This window comes from Podarcis raffonei, chromosome 15 (assembly GCF_027172205.1).
Source record: "Podarcis raffonei isolate rPodRaf1 chromosome 15, rPodRaf1.pri, whole genome shotgun sequence".
NCBI classification, from domain to species: domain Eukaryota; kingdom Metazoa; phylum Chordata; class Lepidosauria; order Squamata; family Lacertidae; genus Podarcis; species Podarcis raffonei.
This window is the reverse complement of record NC_070616.1, coordinates 38,070,515-38,092,722: the sequence shown is the minus strand read 5'-3', so window position 1 is coordinate 38,092,722 and position 22,208 is coordinate 38,070,515. Positions and strand designations below refer to the sequence as shown.

The following is a 22,208-nucleotide window of genomic DNA, read 5'->3' as shown; positions in this document are numbered from 1 at the left end:
CCCAATTTGGACAAGATCTTTTATTGTGCAGATCTACTAAGCATTTCTGTGCGCTGCTCTGGTTTGCCAGAAGCGGCTTGGTCATGCTGGCCACATGACCCAGAAGCTGTACGCCAGCTCCCTCGGCCAATAAAGCCAGATGAGCGCTGCAACCCCAGAGTCAGTCACGACTGGACCTAATGGTCAGGGGTCCCTTTATCTTTACTAAGGGAAAGCACGCGAGCAAATCTATGCCTGATCATTCCAGTTAGAGCGCTCCAGTTGGAGAATAGCCTCTTCTAAAGCAACTACTCTATTCCGAACTTAAAAATGGGAAGCGTAATGCTGGTGGTCAACAAAAGAGCCTTAAAGACTCTCTCAGGGCAAATCCAAAAAAATGTAGTATAAACACATACAATGGGGAAACACTGGCCTACAAGCGCTCCAATTGAAGAACAGCCTTTACCAAAGGTGCCATGGACTTTGAAGACGCTCAAACTCAGGACGAAAGGGAGAAACGTGATAAGAGGAAGGCACGGGATCAACTCCTGCTCGGAAACCTATGTCCCCACTGTGGAAGGACATGTGGATCCAGAATTGGCCTCCACAGTCACTTACGGACACACACACACCATTAAGACCATATTCACGGAAGACAATCTTACTCGGCTACGAGTGATGGCCAAAGAAGAAGATGGTCGGATTGCTGAATACAGAGGACTGCAATCAAATATGGTTAAAGTCCTTAGACTTCCTGATTTGATGACCTGCTCAGCACCTGCCTGGCATCATCCTTGGAACCTTAGAAAAGGAAGGATATTTTTCTAATTAAAAGAAATAAAAACAGTAATTTCTTTTCTAATTAAAAGAAATAAACAGTAGTTCAGCACACACACACAAACGACACAGGCAGTGATTCTGCTGCCAGTTATTGCCTGCATTTTAACTTAGTGGGAGACCAGTAACAAGTTCAAATAGGACAGGCTTGGGTGACAGGTAAGCACCTGATAGCCATCCATTCTCCACCTGTGCATCGTCTTGATTTAGAGATGTTAGACATCTTCAAACATCTAAAGGGCTGTCACAAGAAAGATGGAGCAAGCTTGTTTTCTCCTGCTCTGGAGGGTAGGACCTGAACCAATGGCTTCAAGTTACAAGATAGAAGATTCTGACTAAACAGCAGGGAGGCTGTGAAGCTGAGGTTGGATGAACATCTGCCATGGATGCTTTGGTTGAGATGCCCCTGCATTGCTGGTGGTTGGACTAGATGACCCTCAAAATCCCTTCGAGCTCCACTAGTCTATGATTTTCTGAGATTAGAATGCCATTACGTATTAGAAAAACTGTAGAGAGAAAGAAGATAGAGGAACCAGCAGAGGGGGCTGGTGAACCGAAAGCTTGCTTAGACCTGAATCCACCAAGCGAAGAGAGTACAGTACACATTTGGAACACAGGAGGGATAAAGCCTGAACGTTTTCTCTCTCTTGCTTGCACACACTTTCTCTTGCACAGACCCTGTGTGCTAGGAATTCTTAGCTTGTCTTCTTATCCTCACTTGGCTCTGCTTGTTCAGGTCAGTAGAAAGAAAGAAAAAACTGCATGGTTTCCTATTTGCAACATATGCATGCCAAATTGATCCCAAGCAATAAGAGCATCCCCTCATTATTTTTATTTTCTCTCCTTGTTTCAAGTTTGGGAGTCAATTTTTTTTCTTTTAAGGAACTTGCTTAAAATGATGTCAAAGCTTTGTGGTGAGGTGTTGCAGGTTTATAGTGTCCATTTTGTTTTTGGAAACCTTGTTGGTAAAAAGTCTTCCAAAAGTTCAGAAAGTGAAGAATGCAGTTCAGAAATAGTGTTTCTGGCAAGTAGAAGCACTAGCTTCTGTAGGGGAGGAGGGGATGAAAATGAGAGTTTGCTTCCTTCCATTCATAGTACTCTGCTTTTGTCTTTTGGTGTTCCTTCTTAGGGTGGTGTGTGTGTGTGTTTGGATAGAGGTTCAAAGTATGTGTTTTGTCCTCAATGGACCATGGAAAACAAAGGTTCTGGGTCTTAATGCTGCAATCATAGGCATGCACGCTTACCAAGGACAAGCGTTATCCCATTGAAACTGAAAGGACTTACTTCTGAGTAAAGAAGTCTGAGACGGCAATGTAAGCACACTAAACTCAACAAAGCTTGCTTCTGGCAACCTTGTTCAGGATCAAGCTGGGAAAATATTTAATGTTCTTTCGGAAATGTTTTCTGAACAACCTCCTGTAGCTCATAGTGCTTCCATTCTGAAAAGATTTTCATGACATTTATTAGGGGAGAAAGCAACAACATTCAGTACCAACTCAGCATGAGGTGGAAGGAAGATGTATTTTTTTGAGCTGCCTTCTGTAGGATTCTGTGCCCAGAGCAAAATTCTGTTTTCCATTTTATAAAATGAAGCCAAATTTAAGGATATGCTACAATATCATATGTGGCTGCTCTCTATAACTGTATGCATATTGAATAATGTAAAGCGTGCCCACCTAGTTACTGTTTCAGTTAAAGTTGTTGCTGGCATCCATCTGTCTCAAGAGACAATGGAGTGTGCCACCAGGGGTGAAGTCAAACCTCTGGAGAATCACAGCGCCTGCTGTGGCTGCAGAGACAGGGAACCTGTAACTGCTGCCCCCATGTTGTTTTTGATGCAGTAGCAGCACCAAAGTGACCTCTCTGGGGTACAAGCCTGGGCAGTGTGTATGGAGGTCCTCTGGGTTGCCCAGACTAGAAGACCCCTCCTCTCAGCCTTGCTGATGTGGTCCAAAGGAAGGGAAAGCAATAGGTTTGGCACCAGCTTGACTGCAGGAGCTGCTGGAAGGAGGCATACAAGATGCCATCCAATCATCTTTAGGGACTCAACTCTGAATTTGTGTGGGGTTTTCTGCTTAGCATTTTCTTCACCCAAAAATATGCTGCAAGGCAGCAGTGGTGGAGCCATTCCCATGAATGAGTATAGCCACAAGGCGGTGGAGGTTTAGGACCAGAATTTTCCTTCTCCTAGATGAGCTACCTTCCCAGGCTGATGAGCCCCACCTGCCCTTCACCACCCTCTACAGCAGGGGTAGGCAACCTAAGGCCCAGGGGTCAGATGTGGCCCAATCACCTTCTCAATCTGGCCTGCAGACGGTCCGGGAATTGGTGTGTTTTCACATGAGTAGAATGTGTCCTTTTATTTAAAATGCATCTCTGGGTTATTTGTGGGGCATAGGAATTCATTCATCCTCCCCTCCCAAATATAGTCTGCCCCCCCACAAGGTCTGAGGGATGGTGGACTGGCCCATGGCTGAAAAAGGTTGCTGACCCCGGCTCTAAAGCATGTGTAGTAACCCCCTTCTTGACCGTTGGACTTAATCTTAGTCATGTTTGCTCAGTCCGCCAGAGCCTTTCTTCACCTACAGGAGAAGTCCTTCACTCACTGAGGGTTTGAGACCCATCGGCTACCCTCAACTGGTTTAGCCGGCCAGTTGAAGCTGTTCCTGGGGTGTGGCCATTGTCACATGCTGGCAGCTTCTAGGAGCCACAGGTGAGAGCTGAGTGCAGGGTGGGGGTCACAGGTGGTCAAACTACTACCCCAGGAGGAACACGACATTCCCCACCCTTCCCTTAACATGCCATACAGCTCTAGTTAAAGTACTGTAGTGATAAAATAGCTAAAGGTTTTGTAAATGTGCCTGTAAAAGGCAGATACTTTCCTGCTGGACACTAAGAGTTTTATCCAACTAAGTTCTACTCAAAGCAGACTCACTGAAATGAATGAACCTGTGGGGATCTCCTGGTTCACGCTTCCCCCAGATTGCATGCCTGGGGCAACAGCCCCCATGGCATCCCCCCCCCGGTGCATGATGTTGTGCATATGATGTCACGCAACGCTGGGCCCCTTCAATGTGGGGGCAAGTCAGTGCCCCTGCTACAATTTTTGGAGTGGTTTAACAGTTGATTCCTTTTCCCAGCGAACTCCATAGTCTAACTGTGCACTATATGAAGAATTGCTTTCTTTGGTCTGTCCTGGTTCTTCCAACATTCAGCTTCATTAAATGTCTGTGTGTCCTAGAGTTATGAGAGATGCAGGAATGCTTTTCTTTATCTGTTTTATTTTATTCACAGGTGGAGTAGTAAAGTGCAGCGTGGTAAGAGGTAAAGCACTCTGTTTACTACCCCTTACTTTCTGTCTGATTCATTGATCTGTGTTCCTTTCCCCAAAGTATTTGTGTATTTTACATGCATTCATTGCTATGCAATGCAGGGACCACTGTGCCTCCCATTCAATAGATAGGAGTTTGTTTAACCGTTTAAATGTTGGACAGATACACCCAATGTAAAAGGTAAAGGGACTCCGACCATTAGGTCCAGTCGTGACCGACTCTGGGGTTGCGGCACTCATCTCGCTTTATGGGCCGAGGGAGCCGGCGTACAGCTTCCGGGTCATGGGGCCAGCATGACTAAGCCTCTTCTGGCAAACCAGAACAGCACATGGAAACGCCGTTTACCTTCCCGCTGGAGCGGTACCTATTTATATACTTGCACTTGGCATGCTTTCGAACACCCAATGTAGGTGGTCCTAACTGGCAGCTGCCAAGCAGTCTTAAATGCATTCTCACATAGGACTCATTGCAGTAGTCTAATCTGGAGGATGCCAGAGCATGGATAGCTCTCATGAAAGGGGCTCCCTGTTGCTGGGCTCTCTTGTGAATAAGCTGAATCTATATGAGCACTGCCAAACTGTGAACACTTCTCAGGGGAAGACAAACTGGGGAAGGGCCATGGCTCAGTAGCAGAACACATGAGTAGCATGCCAGGCTCTGGCTTCTCTTGTCTGAAACCCTGAAGACTTGTGGGCAATGCGCAGGGCTGGCTCAAGATGTTTTGCTGCCTGAGGCAAAGGCCACAATGGCGCCCTTCCCAAAGGCACATACAGATTGACAGTTGTATTTTACCCCAGTACTGGTGAAAGGAAAATACCTTTCATTGTGCTGGAGGGCAGCAGGCTAGCATAGTGGGTACAGGGCAGACCACATGGCACTCATGGCTGTCTCCTCCCTGTCCCTCAGCGCCTGCTGTCCGAGGCAGCTGCCTCACTTTGCCTCATTATAGGGCTGGCCCTGGCAATTTGTGCAGATAGTACTGAACTAGATGGGCAAATGGTCTCACTTTTGTGTAGGCAGCTTTTTATGTTCATATGCCCACCAGCAGTATCTTAGATTGAGCTTCACTTTATTGCCTCACATCTAGTCCCATTATCTACTTACAGGCTCCTATCAAATTTTATCCTTAAAGCTGGGAAACAGATCTGAAAGATAGCAACTCATAGAAAAGGCACCCTGTGTGCTTCATAGCTGAGCCTTTGGGTAATGTTCAACTAACCTGTGCCATCTGCGCAAGGATTTCTGCTTGCGCAGTGGGCTTCACCTCTCTCCTCCCCTCACGTACACCTTATACCCTCCCCAACTCTGCTCCAAGTGGTTGGGGGAACCCTTAGAACAGATTTAGTGGGGTGCTGGGAAAGAACGTTCCTCTGTACAAGCAGAAATCCTTGGGCTGATGGAACGTGCACTAGTGCTACTTGACAAAATAAAAAAAATTACACCGTAATAAAGGTAACAGTTACCGTATTTTTCGCTCTATAGGACGCACTTTTTCTCCTCCAAAAATGAAGGGGAAATGTGTGTGCGTCCTATGGAGCGAATGCAGGCTTTCGCTGAAGCCTGGAGAGCGAGAGGGGTCGGTGCGCACCGACGCCTCTCGCTCTCCAGGCTTCAGGCAGCTATCTGCAAGCCTTCGGAGCGCTCCAAAGGCTTGCGGATAGCAGCCTGCAGCATGAAGCCCGGGGAGCGCAGTGCCAACTGCCGCTGCGCTCCCCGGGCTTCAGGCAGCTATCCATAAGCCTTCGGAGCCCGGTGGGAGTTCCCGCCGGGCTCCGAAGGCTTGTGGATAGCTGCCTGTTCTCAGGTCCCAGCCCTGCGGGCTTCCTCCATCCCAGCTCCGCAGCTAAAAACAAAGCCGCGCGCAGCTTCTCCCGGCTGGAGAGGTTGTGCGTGGCTAAAGAGGAAGCCAAGACAGCCGTCTTGGCTTCTTTGCTCTTTGGGGCTGGGGGGGGGGAATAATTCTTTTTTTCTTTATTTCCCCCCCTAAAAACTAGGTGCGCCCTATGGTCCGGTGCGCCCTATGGAGCGAAAAATACGGTATTTTTGCTGCTGTTTTGCCTTAAGAGCTCTCAGAGAGCTGACTCCACTTTAGGGATGGGAGAGAAATTTAATTCCATTTGCATTTAAAGGAGAGCATACCTGATTAGCACTTTCCAAACAATAGCTGCGGTGCACTTCTCCAAGCAAGTACGGTAACGTGTGCATATAAATGCATATATCCATGGAAATAACACGCAAAATGCATTCTACTAGGGGGAAATTGCTTTGCAAAAATGTGCATACTGGGATAAATTTGCAGTACAATGCTGTTGAATTTTCACCAGACTTTCTTTTAAAATCACAAACTGATGTTGAAATGTAGAGAACTGAACTTATGGTTTGAAAAATGGTAAACTGAAATGGACAGATTTACACACCCCTACATCACAGTGGGATGTTTCCTACCAAACTGCAATTGCTTTGTGGCAAAATTCTGAAGCTCTCCATCTAACATCTCTCTGGGCTTGTCATGCCTTTTAGCATATTTTCCAGTTTGCTTGTCTTTAGGGGAAAGCTGTTTACCCGATTCCTTGTCATTCTAAACCTCCTTTTCCCCGCTTCCTTCCCTATCTTATCTCTCAGACACCAGTGGAACCAGTCATTCCCCTGAAAAGTAGTAGCAATGCTGCAATTTTGGAACACAAGAGGCAAATAATGAAGAAGCAACGGAGGCAACCCAGAAGAAAATGGAAAGGCATCAAAGTGGGGGAGGATATATTATAGCTTAATGGGTGTAAGTGAGTCAAACTTGAAAGCATTTCATCCTGCCCTGCAAGCTGTGAATGCTGTAGAAGCAAGCTCTTCAAAGGGTAGCCTGTGAATACAGATTTGCATGAGAAATAGAAGATGGCTTTTGGCACCAGGCAAGCTAAACCCAGTATTCCTTTTGTGCAATAGATACATCAGCCTTTCATCCCTGAACAAAATAAAGGAGTCAGTCATCCAGGGCCCTGTGCACACAGGGTGGCCCCAAAGCCAATTTCAGAAGACTTGCTTCACTGCAGTTCCATTCTCCTTGTGTTTTTAAGTGCAGTCCCTGGTTGCTACCAACTGATGGAATCCGCTGGTCGCTGGGACCATGGCCCGTCCAACAGCAGCACCTATGAGGTTGAGCTCAGAAACGGCTCCAATTCCACTTCTCAGTTTACCGGCGTGCGGATGATCCAGTCTTTCAAGCCTCTGATCATTCCCTGCTACACTTTGGTTGTGCTGGTGGGCATTTTTGGGAACTATCTCCTCCTCCACGTTATCTGTAAGACTAAGAAAATGCACAATGTCACCAACTTCTTCATTGGAAACCTGGCCTTTTCTGACATGCTGATGTGTGCAACCTGTGTCCCTTTTACTCTAGCATATGCCTTCAACCCCCAGGGATGGGTCTTTGGGAAGTTCTTGTGCTATTTTGTGTTCCTGATGCAGCCCATGACGGTATATGTGTCTGTCTTCACCCTCACGGCTATCGCAGTAGACAGGTAACTGCTTCCTGAATGATTCATCCAGATTTGGATCCCCTATCCCCATTCCCATCCTTGCTGCCAGACCACCACGTCTATTGATAGCTCCAGATTGCTCCAGGTCAGGGGTCAGCAAACTTTTTCAGCAGGGGGCTGGTCCACTGTCCCTCAGACCTTGTGGGGGGCTGGACTATATTTTAAAAAATAAATAAATAAATGAACGAAATCCTATGCCCCACAAATAACCCAGAGATGCATTTTAAATACAGTGGTACCTCAGGTTAAGTACTTAATTCATTCCGGAGGTCTGTACTTAACCTGAAACTGTTCTTAAGCTGAAGCACCACTTTAGCTAATGGGGCCTCCTGCTGCCGCCACACCGCCAGCACAATTTCTGTTCTCATCCTGAAGCAAAGTTCTTAACCTGAAGCACTATTTCTGGGTTAGCGGAGTCTGTAACCTGAAGCGTATGTAACCTGAGGTACCACTGTAAAAGCACACATTCTACTCATGTTAAAACATGCTGATTCCGGACCGTCCACAGACCGGATTTAGAAGGCAATTGGGCTGGATCCGGTCCCCAGGCCTTAGTTTGCCTACCCATGCAATAGTACTTTTCAGAAGGACTTGCATTCAGCCACTGCTTTGACAGAAGCCTGTTCGTCATCAATCACAAATGTTTTCCATCAACGTTCTGCACTTTTGTTGCAGCCCAGTGGGTTGCATCTTAAACTCATCTTTTCATTAAAGAGATGTAATTACCTTCGGGAGGAAATCCAGCTGAGCCTTTTCTCAACAAGTTGGGGAAATGAGCTCTACACGAAGTGGCAGAGGCTCCCCAAGGTTTCAGGTGGGAGCTTTTCCTAGCCCTACTTGCAAATGTGAGAGACTGAACTTGAGACCAGGGCCATACCATCCCATTCTGCCACCTGAGGCGAAACAGGAAGGTGCTGTCCCCCTGCTGCCTGCCTGCCAAAGCCTCACTTACCAGGGTCACATGGCAGCGACTTTCGGTGAGATCTCCCTGTGTAATTCTTACGAAATCTCACATGAGCTCTGTGAGATCTCGCTGGAAGCCACCCCTGCTGCTGCTTCTCCTCACCTCTCCTGCGGCGCTGCCAAGAGCAGCCACACAGGGTTCCATTGCCTGAAGCAGCTGTCTCAATCCACCTCATAGGTGGGCTGGCCCTGCCTGGGACCTTCTGCAACCTTGTGAAGCCTGCGCTGTAACCCCTGAGCTGCAGCTCCTCACAGAAACTGGCCCTTATATCAAGATGATTGCAAACGAGCCCATCTCTTTCCTGGGTTTTGTGCTCTACAGATGCCCTACTGTTTTAACTTGACCAACCCAAGGGACGTTACAGGGCAGCGGACATTAAGTGGGTACTTTCTCCTGCTGTCTTTCCAATTTGGGACCAAACCACAAAGACATTGCTGGCTGCTTGCCATTCCCACTTTGTGAACCATCTTCCCTCAGTACCTCACAGTTGCCCTTTCCCACTGCAGGACCATCAGGCTCTCATCATGTTTCTAACTTGTGACGAGCCAAGTAGGCGAACAAGCTAATTTCGTCCCCACTCTTCTCCCCAGGTAGGTCTAGTTGAGCCAACAGGATAAGACCGGAGAATGATGCCTATTTGAGCTGCCGCTGAGTTTTCTCAGCAATCAAAGAAGGAAGTCTTTGCCTGCTAGGGCTTTGGGGTATTTTTGCACTGCTGGGTATAATTTCCAACCTCTGGTTAATATTATGATAGTTTATTTGCTGCAGAGAAACAAATTGTTCAGGTGGCTGAATGCAGTTTTTCTCTTTGAAAAGCAGGACAGTGATGTAAAAGCTAACGGGGGGGGGGCATGGATATCTTTCTGATAGGATGTTTCCATGGCAACATAAATCTAGTAGGCAATGGTAATATAGGAAGCTGCCTTTTATGGACCACTGGTCCACCCGGCTCAGTGCTGTCTACACTGACTGGCAGTGACTCTTTGTGGCCTCATCCAAACAGTACACTTAAAGCATTGTTGTTGTTGTTGTCTAGTCGTTTAGTCGTGTCCGACTCTTCGTGACCCCATGGACCAGAGCACGCCAGGCACTCCTGTCTTCCACTGCCTCCCGCAGTTTAGTCAAACTCATGCTGGTAGCTTCGAGAACACTGTCCAACCATCTCATCCTCTATCGTCCCCTTCTCCTTGTGCCCTCCATCTCTCTGTCCTCTGTTGGTCCTCTTTCCCAACATCAGGATCTTTTTCAGGGAGTCTTCTCTTCTCATGAGGTGGCCAAAGTATTGGAGCCTCAGCTTCACGATCTGTCCTTTCAGTGAGCACTCAGGGCTGATTTCCTTCAGAATGGATCGGTTTGATCTTCTTGCAGTCCATGGGACTCTCAAGAGTCTCCTCCAGCACCAGAATTCAAAAGCATCACTTCTTCGGCGATCAGCCTTCTTTATGGTTCAGCTCTCACTTCCATACATCACTACTGGGAAAACCATAGCTTTTACTATATGGACCTTTGTTGGCAAGGTCATGTCTCTGCTTTTTAAGATGCTGTCTAGGTGATGCCCCTTTAAGAGCCATGGCTCCCCCTAAGAATTCTGGGGACTGTAGTTTGCTAAAGCTGCCAAGAGTTCTTGGGAGATCCCTGTTCCCCACAAAGAACTACAATTCCCATGGTTCCCCAAGAAAAGGGATTGACAGTTCAAACACTCTGAGAATTGTAGGTTACAACAGCCCGAGATTATTTTAAAACACGATTAAAGAGCCCGTGTGAATAAAAGTGTCTTCGCCTGGCACTGAAAAGACCAGGCACCATAGGCAAGCATCTTTGGAGAAGCTATTCTATAGCCAGGGTGCCCTACGGAACACATACATGCAGGTGTGTGTGTTTGGGGAAGCTGGGTGCACTTGCTCTGGGCCTTAGAGGGTGAAGCCGGCCCTCCAGCACTGAGCTGTAGCCCCATTCTCAGCATGGTGCATGCAAAGTCTGCTCCAGGGGACAGCTAAGCCCAATAGGCCTGGAGCGCATGGAGATTGCGCTCTCAATTGCACCAAGGAATGCTCTGCAACATATGTGTTCTTAGGCAGATGGGTGCATGTGTAAAAAGGTTCCCTGAGGTCAAGAAGCCTGGGCTCCACCTGACACAGGCAGATACAGGGACGCTTTTCTTCTTCCCTCTCACTGAGCTCCTTGAAGTTCCAAAGGGCGTCAAGGCACATTTTGACTTTATCTCTCAAAGCCCAAGCTTTAGTACACTTCAGAGAGGGCGGGGGGAAACACATCTGGAAAAGTCAGATCTAAAGGAGTCTTCTGGGTGGTTGGTGAGTTTCTGGAGAGGCTGGTAGGAACCCTTCTGTGCAATACCAGTCTTCCCGCTGAATGGAAGTAAAAGTCTATGTTACTTCATTCCCCCACAATAGCTACTTTCCCACGTGACTTAATTCAGCAACGAGGCTTCTGATGGAATAATTGCTGTTCCTGAGGAGTGGAGCTTTTCTGGGGTGGAAGTCTGTAATTTGCATCACCAGCGTTGCCTTGTGACAGTCCTTTCTTGTTTAATTAACTTGCATAGAAATGGAATATTATTGAAATCAAAGCAAGGGGAACAGTATGTTTGACTAAATACATCGGCCTTCTGCTGCTTTTGTGTGCAGCCCCAGAATTTTCTGGGGCTGATCATTAGCCATTTGCTAGGGACGCGGGTGGCGCTGTGGGTAAAACCTCAGCGCCTAGGACTTGCTGATCGCATGGTTGGCGGTTCGAATCCCCGCGGCGGGGTGCGCTCCCGTCGTTTGATCCCAGCGCCTGCCAACCTAGCAGTTCGAAAGCACCTCCAGGTGCAAGTAGATAAATAGGGACCGCTTACCAGCGGGAAGGTAAACGGCGTTCCGTGTGTGCTGCGCTGGCTCGCCAGATGCAGCTTGTCACGCTGGCCACGTGACCCGGAAGTGTCTGCGGACAGCGCTGGCTCCTGGCCTATAGAGTGAGATGAGAGTACAACCCTAGAGTCTGGCAAGACTGGCCCGTACAGGCAGGGGTACCTTTACCTTTACCTAGTACTCTTAGTGTTTCTGGTGGTTCTTGCTGAACTGCAATATTGCCAGTGTTGCTCTAAGACAGAAACCATTTATGGCCCATGCCAGAGATGCGTGGGGATGGAGAACTCAACCAGGATCTGAGTATAGAAAGAGCTGTCAAAGACGTCCAACATGGTGCAAGTGCTGTTAGGAGAAGGCAGCCAGCAACTATAGTTCTGCACCTGCATCCCTGAAAATAGGCCCCATTGAACTCAGTAGGATGGTTTCCCAAGTAGACATGTGTAAGACATGTAAGGGGTTTTGTGGCTCACAGTGAGCATGCTGCATGAACCAGAGAATGTACTCGAGATTGCTGTTGCATTTGTCTCTGACTCTTCCTCCAAGTTGCTCAAGACATAGGACATAGAATTACAGAGTTGGAAGGGACCTTGGGGATCATTCATTGTGGCTGATGGTCTTGTGAACTGTGTCGGCAGCATAGATTATGGTAGGATAGCAAGCTTTTGAGAATTCTTTGTCAGGAAGGGAGACCATGCTGCCCTACCTTTTTACAAAAATACATTTTTATTATTGTTGTTGTTGTTATTATTATTATTATTATTTTATTTTATATGCCACTTAATTATTATCAATGTTATTTATTCAGTTTATTAGTGGCTTGACATATAAGGAGTCTCCAAGAAACTTACAAAATTTTAAGAGCAGAAAGCATACCTTAAAACCAGGAAAAAAGAATGCTACAATAAAAGCCATGCAATAATCTATAAAACAGACCCAATAAATCAGTAATATATGCCAAAACAGGCTTCTAAGCAGTTTACAAAATATAAAAACCAGTTACATAAATGTTCAGTTGTAAGCATCAATCCCATTGAGATTTAAAAAGATGCATATATAAAATACAAAATTAAAACAATCCCATTACAGTGGTACCTCGGGTTACAGACGCTTAAGGTTACAGACTCCACTAACCCAGAAATAATACCTCGGGTTAAGAACTTTGCTTCAGGATGAGAACAGAAATTGCGTGGTGGCAGTGGGAGGCCCCATAAGCTGAAGTGGTGCTTCAGGTTAAGAACAGTTTCAGGTTAAGAACGGACCTCCAGAACGAATTAAGTTCTTAACCCGAGGTACCACTGTAAAAGAATTTAAAAAGGAGAATCTGCAAGGGAAGCCAGGCTGCTCTTCTGTAGGCAGGCTCCCTCTGGTTTGAGGTTGCAGCTGATCTTAAGTATCCTTAACCATAAGGAGCTACTATCCTCTCTCTCATTGGAGCTGGGGGGGGGGCATAGCTCAGTGGCGGTGAATCTGCTTTGCAGGTAGAAGATCCCTGGTTAAGTCCCCAGGGGGTCCAGGTAGGAGTGGGAAATACCCATGCCCCAAACCCTGGATAGTCACTGCTAGTCAGAATAGACAGTACAGAACTAGATGGATCAATGAACTGCCTCAGGATAAGGCAGTTTCATTCATATACAGTCACACCTTGGGTTACAGACGCTTCAGGTTGTGTTTTTTCGGGTTACCGACTGCTGAAACCCAGACGTACCGGAACGGGTTACTTCTGGGTTTCGGCGGTTGCGCATGCGCAGAAGCGCTAAATCGTGCTATGTGCAGAAGTGCCAAATCGCAACCCGCACGTGCACAGACACGCAGCTGCAGGTTGCGAACGTGCATCCCTCATGGATCACCTTCGCAACCCGAGCATCCACAGTATGTATGTGTGTGTGTGTGTGTGTGTGTGTGTGTGTGTCTATATATATATGTGTGTGTGTGTGTGTATGTTGCTATACTCCAAATATATATATATATATGTTGCTACACTCCAGCTCCCATCTTCCCCGTCCTTTGACTGTGCTTGGCTGAGGTTGATGGGAGTCCAATGATATCCGGAGGGCTTTCGTAAGAGAAAGCAGCAGGAGGGATGTCACTGTCTTTCCTCTCGTCTCTTCCCTAGGTACTACACCACTGTGCACCTCCTTAAGAAGCGCATTTCCTTTACTACCTGCGTGTACATCATCGGTGGGATCTGGCTGCTCTCGGGTGCCTTGGTGGCCCCCGCTATTGCCCACACCTACCATGTGGAGTTCCAGAAGGAAGGCTTTGCAATCTGCGAGGAGTTCTGGATGGAAGAGGGGAAAGAGCACCTGGTCTATGCCTACAGCACCTTGATCATCACCTACATCCTCCCCCTGTCGGCTGTCTCCCTCTCATACATCTGCATCACCATTAAGCTGAAGAACCACGTTGTGCCTGGCCACCCGACGCAGAACCAGGCAGAGTTCGACCGCCTGCGGAAGAGGAAGATCTTCCGCCTGCTTGTGCTGGTGGTGGCCGCCTTTGCCATCTGCTGGCTCCCCATCCACGTCTTCAACATCCTACGTGACATTGACATCAACCTCATCAACAAGGACTACTTCCTTCTGATCCAGCTGCTCTGCCACTGGTTTGCCATGAGCTCTTCCTGCTGCAACCCCTTCCTCTATGCCTGGCTGCATGATCGCTTCCGAAGCGGATTGAAAGAGGTGTTCACCTTCAAGCAGAAGATCATGCCCACCAATAACTGTGTAGCGGTCAGCGTAATGCTCTGACATGCTGGACTTGGAGGAGGATCCATGGCAGTTAGTTGGTGGGGGGATTAGTTGTTCTTAGCTCATAAGATTTGCACTCTCTAGCCCACCAAAGCTCAGTCTTATGAACTGGAAGAGCGAAGCCTCTTGAGCAAAAAGTCCACCGCCTCTGTAGGAGAAAGGTTCTCCTAGAGAAGACCCTAAAAGCACCCAATTATTTTTCCATCTCTCCCTCTTTCATACACATGTGTGCATGCACACACACAAACATACACACAGACAGAATCTGCAATGAGATGTTGCAATATGGAGTGGTTCTGTTCAGGCTGCCAGCCAGCCAGGCATACCATTTTCCAGAATATTCCATTTCATCCCTGCTTCTTCATTTTTGAGCATGTTCAGTCCTCATTGGACTGTTGTGAGGGAGGGGAGACCTTTTTTGGGGAGGGGATAATTCTTTAGGTGCTGTTTTGAGTCCATTATTAGTATATACAACGATCTATTAGTATATACACACATGATGGTGATGGCAGGTGAGACTCTGCAACGTGAAGCGCTCCCGTTTAGAGTCAGCCAGGCCCTTGTCCATCCAATTCCCTCTCCCCCATTTCCTTACCCTTCCCAAACAGTCACACGGCATTCTGTGGCAACTGAGAATGCTGAATTCTCCTCAAGCTATTGGACCAGGTGACCCCTGGGGTCTCTTCCAGCCCTACAAATCTGTGATTCTGTTTTCTATAGGCCCTTGAACCCTTATATTTCCAAATAAATAAAAATTCCTTCCAGTAGCACCTTAGAGACCAACTAAGTTTGTTATTGATATGAGCTTTCATGTGCATGCACACTTTTTCAGATACCAATGCACATGAAAGCTCATACCAATAACAAACTTAGTTGGTCTCTAAGGTGCTATTGGAAGGAATTTTTTTAAATTTTGTTTCAACTACAGCAGACCAACACGGCTACCTACCTGTAACCTTATATTTCCAGTTCATTGCATGCTGTGCCGTTTGCACAAAAATGCATTGGCCCATGTTTTAAGTAGAGTTTCTCTTGACAATTCCCAATATACTACCTGCTATAATCACACGGCTAATCTTAGGGCTTTACAAAATAATCTCATTTTCCTTTAGGCTTCAACAGCCGTGTGCCGCCTTTAATATTTCCAGCTCTTTCCCACATCCTGCAGATGCAACATAACTTGATTTTCATCCTCTCTGGGAATGTGTGATTGCTCTTACTACATTCTAATCAGATTACAGCCAACATAAACACCTCACTTCTGAAGCAGTCCAGCCATAATGACGTACGTTCCACTGCTTTTGACTCATCCCTCCCTTTCCACGGAACACAATTTACAAAAGTGTTGATATCTTTGCTAGAGCAGGTACTGGATGTCAGAAGGACAAAGGCATGAAAGGATGGCTCTCTTTCAGCCCTCCCACAGGGCAACCGTTAAAACATGCTGGATGAATTCTGATTGCTTCAGGGGCATTCACAGAAAAGATAATTGTAGATGTTGCTGCTTAGATCCTTGTAAACGTAAGTAGAGCCCTGCTGGGTCAGAGCAAAGAGCCATCTGGTGCAGTTTCCTGTTCCCAAAGTGGCCAAACCACATGCCCATGAGCAAGACATAAGAATATCCTGCTCATGTTCCCCAGCCACTGGTTTTCAGAGGCATGCTGTGTCAGATGCTGGAGATGGTAAACAAGAGGAGGGTAGGTATTGAGAGCCTTATCTTTCATAAATTTGTCTAAGCGTTTCTTGTTGTTAAATTAGGGTAGAAACATGGAACTGCAGGAGATCCCATGGACTGGAAGACAAGAAGGAGCCTTACACTGAGCCAGACCACGGCTCCATCCAGCTCAGTACTGTTTACACCAAGGAACAGGGAAGCTGTGACCCTCCAGATATGGCTGCAGTGCCACTCCTATGCTCCTTAATGGGCATCCTGGCTGGAGCTGATGGGAGTTAGACTCCAATAACACCTGGAGGGGCACTACTAATTGGTAGTGGCTCTCCAGGGTTTCAGACAGGAAGTCTCTCCCAGCCCCTATCTGGAGATGCTGAGGACTGTGTTCTACTATTGGGCTATCATAGGCACCAACTCTATGGGGCTAAGGACAGCTCAGCCACCCCCAGTATGCGGGGATAGTGCTGAGCCCCTGCAATCTTGAGGGGCTGGGCCCTGCCGGGTCTCCCCGCAGCAGCAGAGGGCCTTGTTGGGCCTCACAGGCTCATCCTGAAGCATGTGATGCCACAGTTTGTGTCACACACATGATGTCATGTGTATGCCCAGAGTGGTGGAGCAGCAGCCTGTGGGAGTGGGTGGGTTCCTAGCCACTCTGAGCCAGAGGCATGATTTTTGTACCCCCCTGGGCCTGCGGTTCTTGGCAGGGGCCAAACCCCTAGGTACACTCCTGGTAACTAGAATCAAGCCAAGCTTTGTTTTCTGTGCTTCTAGAAGGTAGATTTATTAAATGAGGGAGTACATTAGTACACACCAATCATTTAATGCATCCCGCAAAGAATCTTGGGATGGGTAGTTTGTTAAGAGTTCTGGGAACTGAAGTTCTGGAAGGAGTAAGCTGCCGTTCCTAGGATTCTTGGGGAGGAATGTGCTTTAAATGTATGGTGTGTACACAGTGAAAGCTTTGACCTCTATGAGGTTAAGCCCACCCAAATCTAAGATCTAATCCAGGAGGTATTTAGCTCTCTCTGCAAAGATGCTAAATAGGCTCTGAGCAATTTTAACAGAGAGGGGGTTAATAAAAAGATAACCGTGTTTATTTATTTTAGATATTTATTGGTCACCTTTTCAGGTAATGGCCATTGGAAGTGACTTACAGCATATATATTACCCTCAATAAAACAACTAAAAAGCTATCAATTCCCTCCCAAAGCAGCTACCAAATCTCTGCTAACCAACTCATTCTTTCTGTGTTTCATTTGTGATTCACGGTTCTTTGCATATTCAATACATAAAGAATACGCAGAGAAGAGGTTCTTATATATTAACCAAAGGTATATTTTAAGCTAGTTGAAAAGAAGTGCCAGTGGGTCTGGATTTTGTCACTTCATACTGCTGCCTGTGTCTCCGCTGTATGTGGCTAAGGTCTCCCACTCCAGGCAGCCTTCAGGCAGGGTCAGTGCATTATAAAGGAGCCACATGGAGGCTAATTGCTTTGCGGTCTCTGATGATAATGAGATGGATGCCCTGAGCATGAAGCAGAAGGCATAAACACAGAGGATCTGCTAATTGCTTTGTTTTTGCAGTGTTATTTTCTTTTAAGCACCCTTGCGCAAGCAAGCTACATTCTCCTCTTGAGTATCCTGCTCCAAGCGTCAGAGGAATGGTGGCTATATTTGCACATTTCAGAGATGAAAATGGAGACACTCTTATACACCTGTGTTCACAGCTTGAGGGCGCCTCTCTATTACATGTTGCTGAAGACTCTCTCTATTCTGCAAGAACCTGCCCTGTACTGGCTTCAGAAGAATCATGGGTTAGCGGAGTGAACCGTACCTTAAGAATGTTTAATAGAACTTAATTTTTAACTGCTATCTGAATTTGGGTTGTTTGGGCAGAAAGCGAGTAGCTCAGTCAGTAAAAAGGTAAAAGGACCCCTGATCATTAGGTCCAGTCGTGACAGACTCTGAGGTTGCGGCGCTCATCTTTATTAGCCGAGGGAGCCGGCGTACAGCTTCCGGGTCATGTGGCCAGCATGACTAAGCCGCTTCTGGCGAACCATAGCAGCACACGGAAACGCCGTTTACCTTCCCGCCTGAGCGGTACCTATTTATCTACTTGCACTTTAACGTGCTTTTGAACTGCTAGGTTGGCAGGAGCAGGGACTGAACAACAGGAGCTCACCCCGTCAAGGGGATTCGAACCGCCGACCTTCTGATCGGCAAGTCCTAGGCTCTGTGGTTTAACCCACAGCGCCACCCGTGTCCCTAGCTCAGTCAGTACAGCATCCTAAATCTCAGGGTTGTGGGTTTGAGCCCCACGTTGGACAAAAGATTCCTCTGTTGCAGGGGGTTGAAGGGGGATGACCCTCGTGGTCCCTCGCAACTCTACAATTCTAGGATTCTAGGACACATCGTCCTATTTGTACACCAGCCCCCAGCCCAATAAAGAATATTGCTGGACTGACGAGTTATGAACACCTCCCAGCCACTCCCAGAGGAAATGTATCAAAAAACAAGGACGCAAATGGCATGAAATTTGCATGTGCTAATTGGTATCTATTGATGCTAATGCATATCTAATGATTTAGATCTATCTATGGTTCACAAATGATGACTGTAATTTGGAGAGAAATATAATGCATCTCATCATAGTGGGGAAGACTGACCAGGTGCCTGCTCACTGTGGGTGGGTGGGCAGCTTTGAGGCCCCCATTCTCCCTTCTTGTGGTTTATCTTAAAACTGAGCTTATGATGGGCATTTCACTGCATATATACAGTGACCAACTTTTACTGAATCAAACAATTTGTCCACCTATCCCATTATTGCAGACTCCAGAGTTAGTCAATGGGGTGTTCTCCAGGTGTTGCCTTCTCAGCCCCAGCCAACAAAGCCAATGGTCAGGGAAGACGAGAGTTGTAGTTGCACAAAATCTGGAAGGCACCACACTCCAAGATCTCAGGGACAGTGAGGTCCTTCCCAGTACCATTTCCCGGGTTCTTCTTAAGTGGAAATGCCATGAACAAGAACCCAGGGCTACCTGCATACAAAACATGTACTCTACCACTGAGCTATAAACTGTAACTTGGACTGGTTCTCAATAAACCACTGGTTTCCTGAGTTAAAAGTCCAACTGAGATGGGCATTAGGGAGGAACATTCTATTTTGACTGCTACATCGCTTCCACAATGGAACACATCAAGGAGCATCATTACGTGGCTTTTCAGAGATGAAACGGACAGAACGACTGAAGAAAAAACAAAGACTCCATTTTTCAGCACTTAAAATCTGGAGAAAACCTTGCAAATATAACTAAGCCTTATGAAAGTTTCTGGCAAGTAATGGAATTTGTCTATGTTCATAGGAGAGGAAATGGATGCAAGGAGAATAATGTGGATTTAAATGGCCTACGAGAAAAGCATGGTCCGTAGCAGAAAGGATGAGATGGTGGGGGGAACGTTCTGAGAAAGAAGCTCACCATTTCCTCTGAGTCATGAAATGATCTTGCCCAGTTCCCTTAACAATAGCATTTGATTACAAAAGATTAGTGTCCCTCAAAGCTTATTACCAGGTCTAGGAATTTGGGATGGTGGCTTTGAACAGTGCACCTGGACATTGCAAGCTAAGGCAAGCCACCTGATTGCAAAAGGAGGTGATTGCTCAGTGGATTACAGTAGGATCAGGGTGGGGGGACTTTGGGAATAGTTTCATTTGGGGGCCAGTATCTCTGGTCTTCTCCTCCAGATGTTGAATTTTGTGTGCTATTTCCACAATTCCCTTTTAACAGTGCAATATGTTGTTGCTGGTGTGTCAAAGGTTAGGTCTCCTGCAGTGATTTTCAGACAGATATTGAAGTGAGATTAGGGACTGATGAGCTGGATGACCTCAAACTCAGAGCCCCTTTTAGCCCCATGATTCTTGGCTGTTAATGACTGTTAACAGTATGCCAAACTGGATGAACTGGTAGAACTGCCAGAAATTATCCTAGTGGCCCTGGTTGGGTAGTCAGGTTTTTTTCCCTTGCAATGGAGAATGCTGGCTGGCTGGTCTTTTCTGGAAGAAGACAGCATTTTAGGAATCCTATGACTTTGTTGAACTGTATCAATTGTTTTGATGAATTTGGTGTTGTTGTTTGCTTTATATGCTATTGCATTTGATATCTGTGTTTGCAGTGTTTTGTTTAATGCTATTGTGAGCAGCTCTGAACGCATCATTTGTTGCTTAAAAAGTGGGATACAAATACATCATACAGATACATCATCTCGACTCATTTCTCTGCCCTGCCCCTACTGTGGAATTAATTAATTTGGTCTGTGTAAGGCAGGGGTAAGAAGGAATTTGGCCCCAAGGGTTGGTGATCAGGTACCATGTTCCAGCTGGTGGTGGGTGGGGCCTGGGCTTATTCAGACCCACACACTCCACCTGTTTTCTCTTGTGGATCAAGGTATGCTGGTGATGGCAAACACCACAGCACTTCCAGCAACTGTTGTTAAAATAAGCGCCACAATATGCGCCCTGAGTTTTAAAACGTATAATTTTTAACTTAGTCTGACAATTTCATCTGCTTTATTGTCTTACATATGTATGTACTTTGCACACAAATTGCAATGGCTTGTTGCTGATGCAAATAAATATCTATCAGTGATCTCCCTCATCCTTTCCTCCACTGTTGGATCTGGCTAACAGTGCATGGTGCCCATTGTGGAAGGCAGGAAAGCCAACATTATGCAGAGGTAAAGACAACCAAGACTTATCACTTGCAAAGTGCTTTTCTCTCCTTGGAATTTTGCAAGAATGAATTTGGCGTCAGGGCTGGCATGGGCACTGCATGGGCCACACTGAAGACCTCTAGGCAGGGCCATGTGAAGATCACCAGTAAGCTGCACATGTGGTAAGTGTGAACAAAGAAAGCAGGTGGGATGGTTGTAACTGGGGTAGATTGGGGCACAAAGGGCAAATCTACTTTCTCAAAAAAATCATGATAGGTCTGGTGTTTTCCCTAGAAATCTCTTGGGGAACAGTGAACTCGTAAGGCATCTGTTGCAATGTTTAGTGCTGTGATGCTCCACCTATGCTCCCCCTGTATATATGTGCAAATAAACCTTATTATCATATAATACCAAGACGTCTCACATGCTCTCATTTCCAAAGGAAACTTAGGTTCTCACCACCTGGAGAAAAGCAACATGAACAACAATATGTTACTGATGGGTCCCAAGCAAAAGACTAACCCACCCAGCCCTTATATTCATTGAAAAGTAATGGTAAAGAGACCCCTGACAATTAAGCCCAGTCGTGAACGGCTCGGTTGCTGTGCTCATCTCGCTTTACAGGCCGAGAGAGATGGTGTTTGTCTGCTCCGCAGACAGCTTTTCCAGGTCATGCAGCCAGCATGATTAAGCCGCTTTTGGTGCAACCGAACACCGAAACCAGAGCAGCGCACGGAAATGCTGATTACCTTCCCACCGGAGCAGTACCTACTTATCTACTTGCACTTTTTGGGGTGCTTTCAAACTGCTAGGTTGGCAGGAGCTGGGACCGAGCAACGGGAGCTCGCCCCATTGCGGGGATTTGAACCGCCGACCTCCTGATCAGCAAGCCCAAGAGGCTCAGTGGTTTAGACCACAGCACCACCTGCACCCCCTTCATTACTATTCCTTAGTTCAGAGCTTTCCAAACTTTTCAGGTTGGTGAAACACTTTTTAGACATGCATCATTTAGTGACACAGTAATCCAGTTTTACTAGCAAACCAGAGATTATACTAACCCTTTTCCAGCCCCGGGAGGAGTGCAGGGAGTGTTCACATGACAGACCTACACACTGCAGCCGACACACTACTAATGTGTCCCAAAACACAGTTTGGAAAGCTCTGCCTTAGTTACTTGCTCTGGCCTACTATGCCGAACAATTTTCCATTATTTTAAAAATATGATGATGATTTATATTTATTAATCATTTTACTCAAAGAAATGACTCAAAGTGGTTTACATTACAGATTTGTTCAATCCATTGTCTGAATAAGGGAAGGCTGAATCAAACTTTGATGGTGCACAAAGAAAAATGAAGAATTGATCAAACCACTCTCAGTGCAAAAGTCAAGTCTGAGCACAATAGCCCCCAAAAGCTGAAAAAAAATAGATGAGAAGAATTTTTTGTCCTTTTTTTGTTAATGTGTGTGACATAGCAGAAATGTGCAGAACTGTGATTAGGTTTAACTGGAGTATTTCAGACAAATACTATTATAGAGATACTGGGCAAAACGTGTGATATGGCTGCTGC

The 22,208-nt window shown here is 46.5% G+C and overlaps 1 protein-coding gene across 1 annotated transcript; it reads left to right on the top strand.

Annotated features, from left to right (window-relative positions):
• The first annotated feature begins 1,390 nt into the window (after positions 1-1,390).
• Positions 1,391-21,047, top strand: LOC128402869 (prolactin-releasing peptide receptor-like). Its single transcript, XM_053367279.1, has 3 exons — positions 1,391-1,552; positions 6,771-7,660; positions 13,626-21,047. The coding sequence occupies exons 2-3, from the start codon at positions 7,242-7,244 to the stop codon at positions 14,257-14,259; spliced, it is 1,053 nt and encodes a 350-aa protein (XP_053223254.1). The 5' UTR covers positions 1,391-1,552; positions 6,771-7,241; the 3' UTR covers positions 14,260-21,047.
• Positions 21,048-22,208: the final 1,161 nt, after the last annotated feature.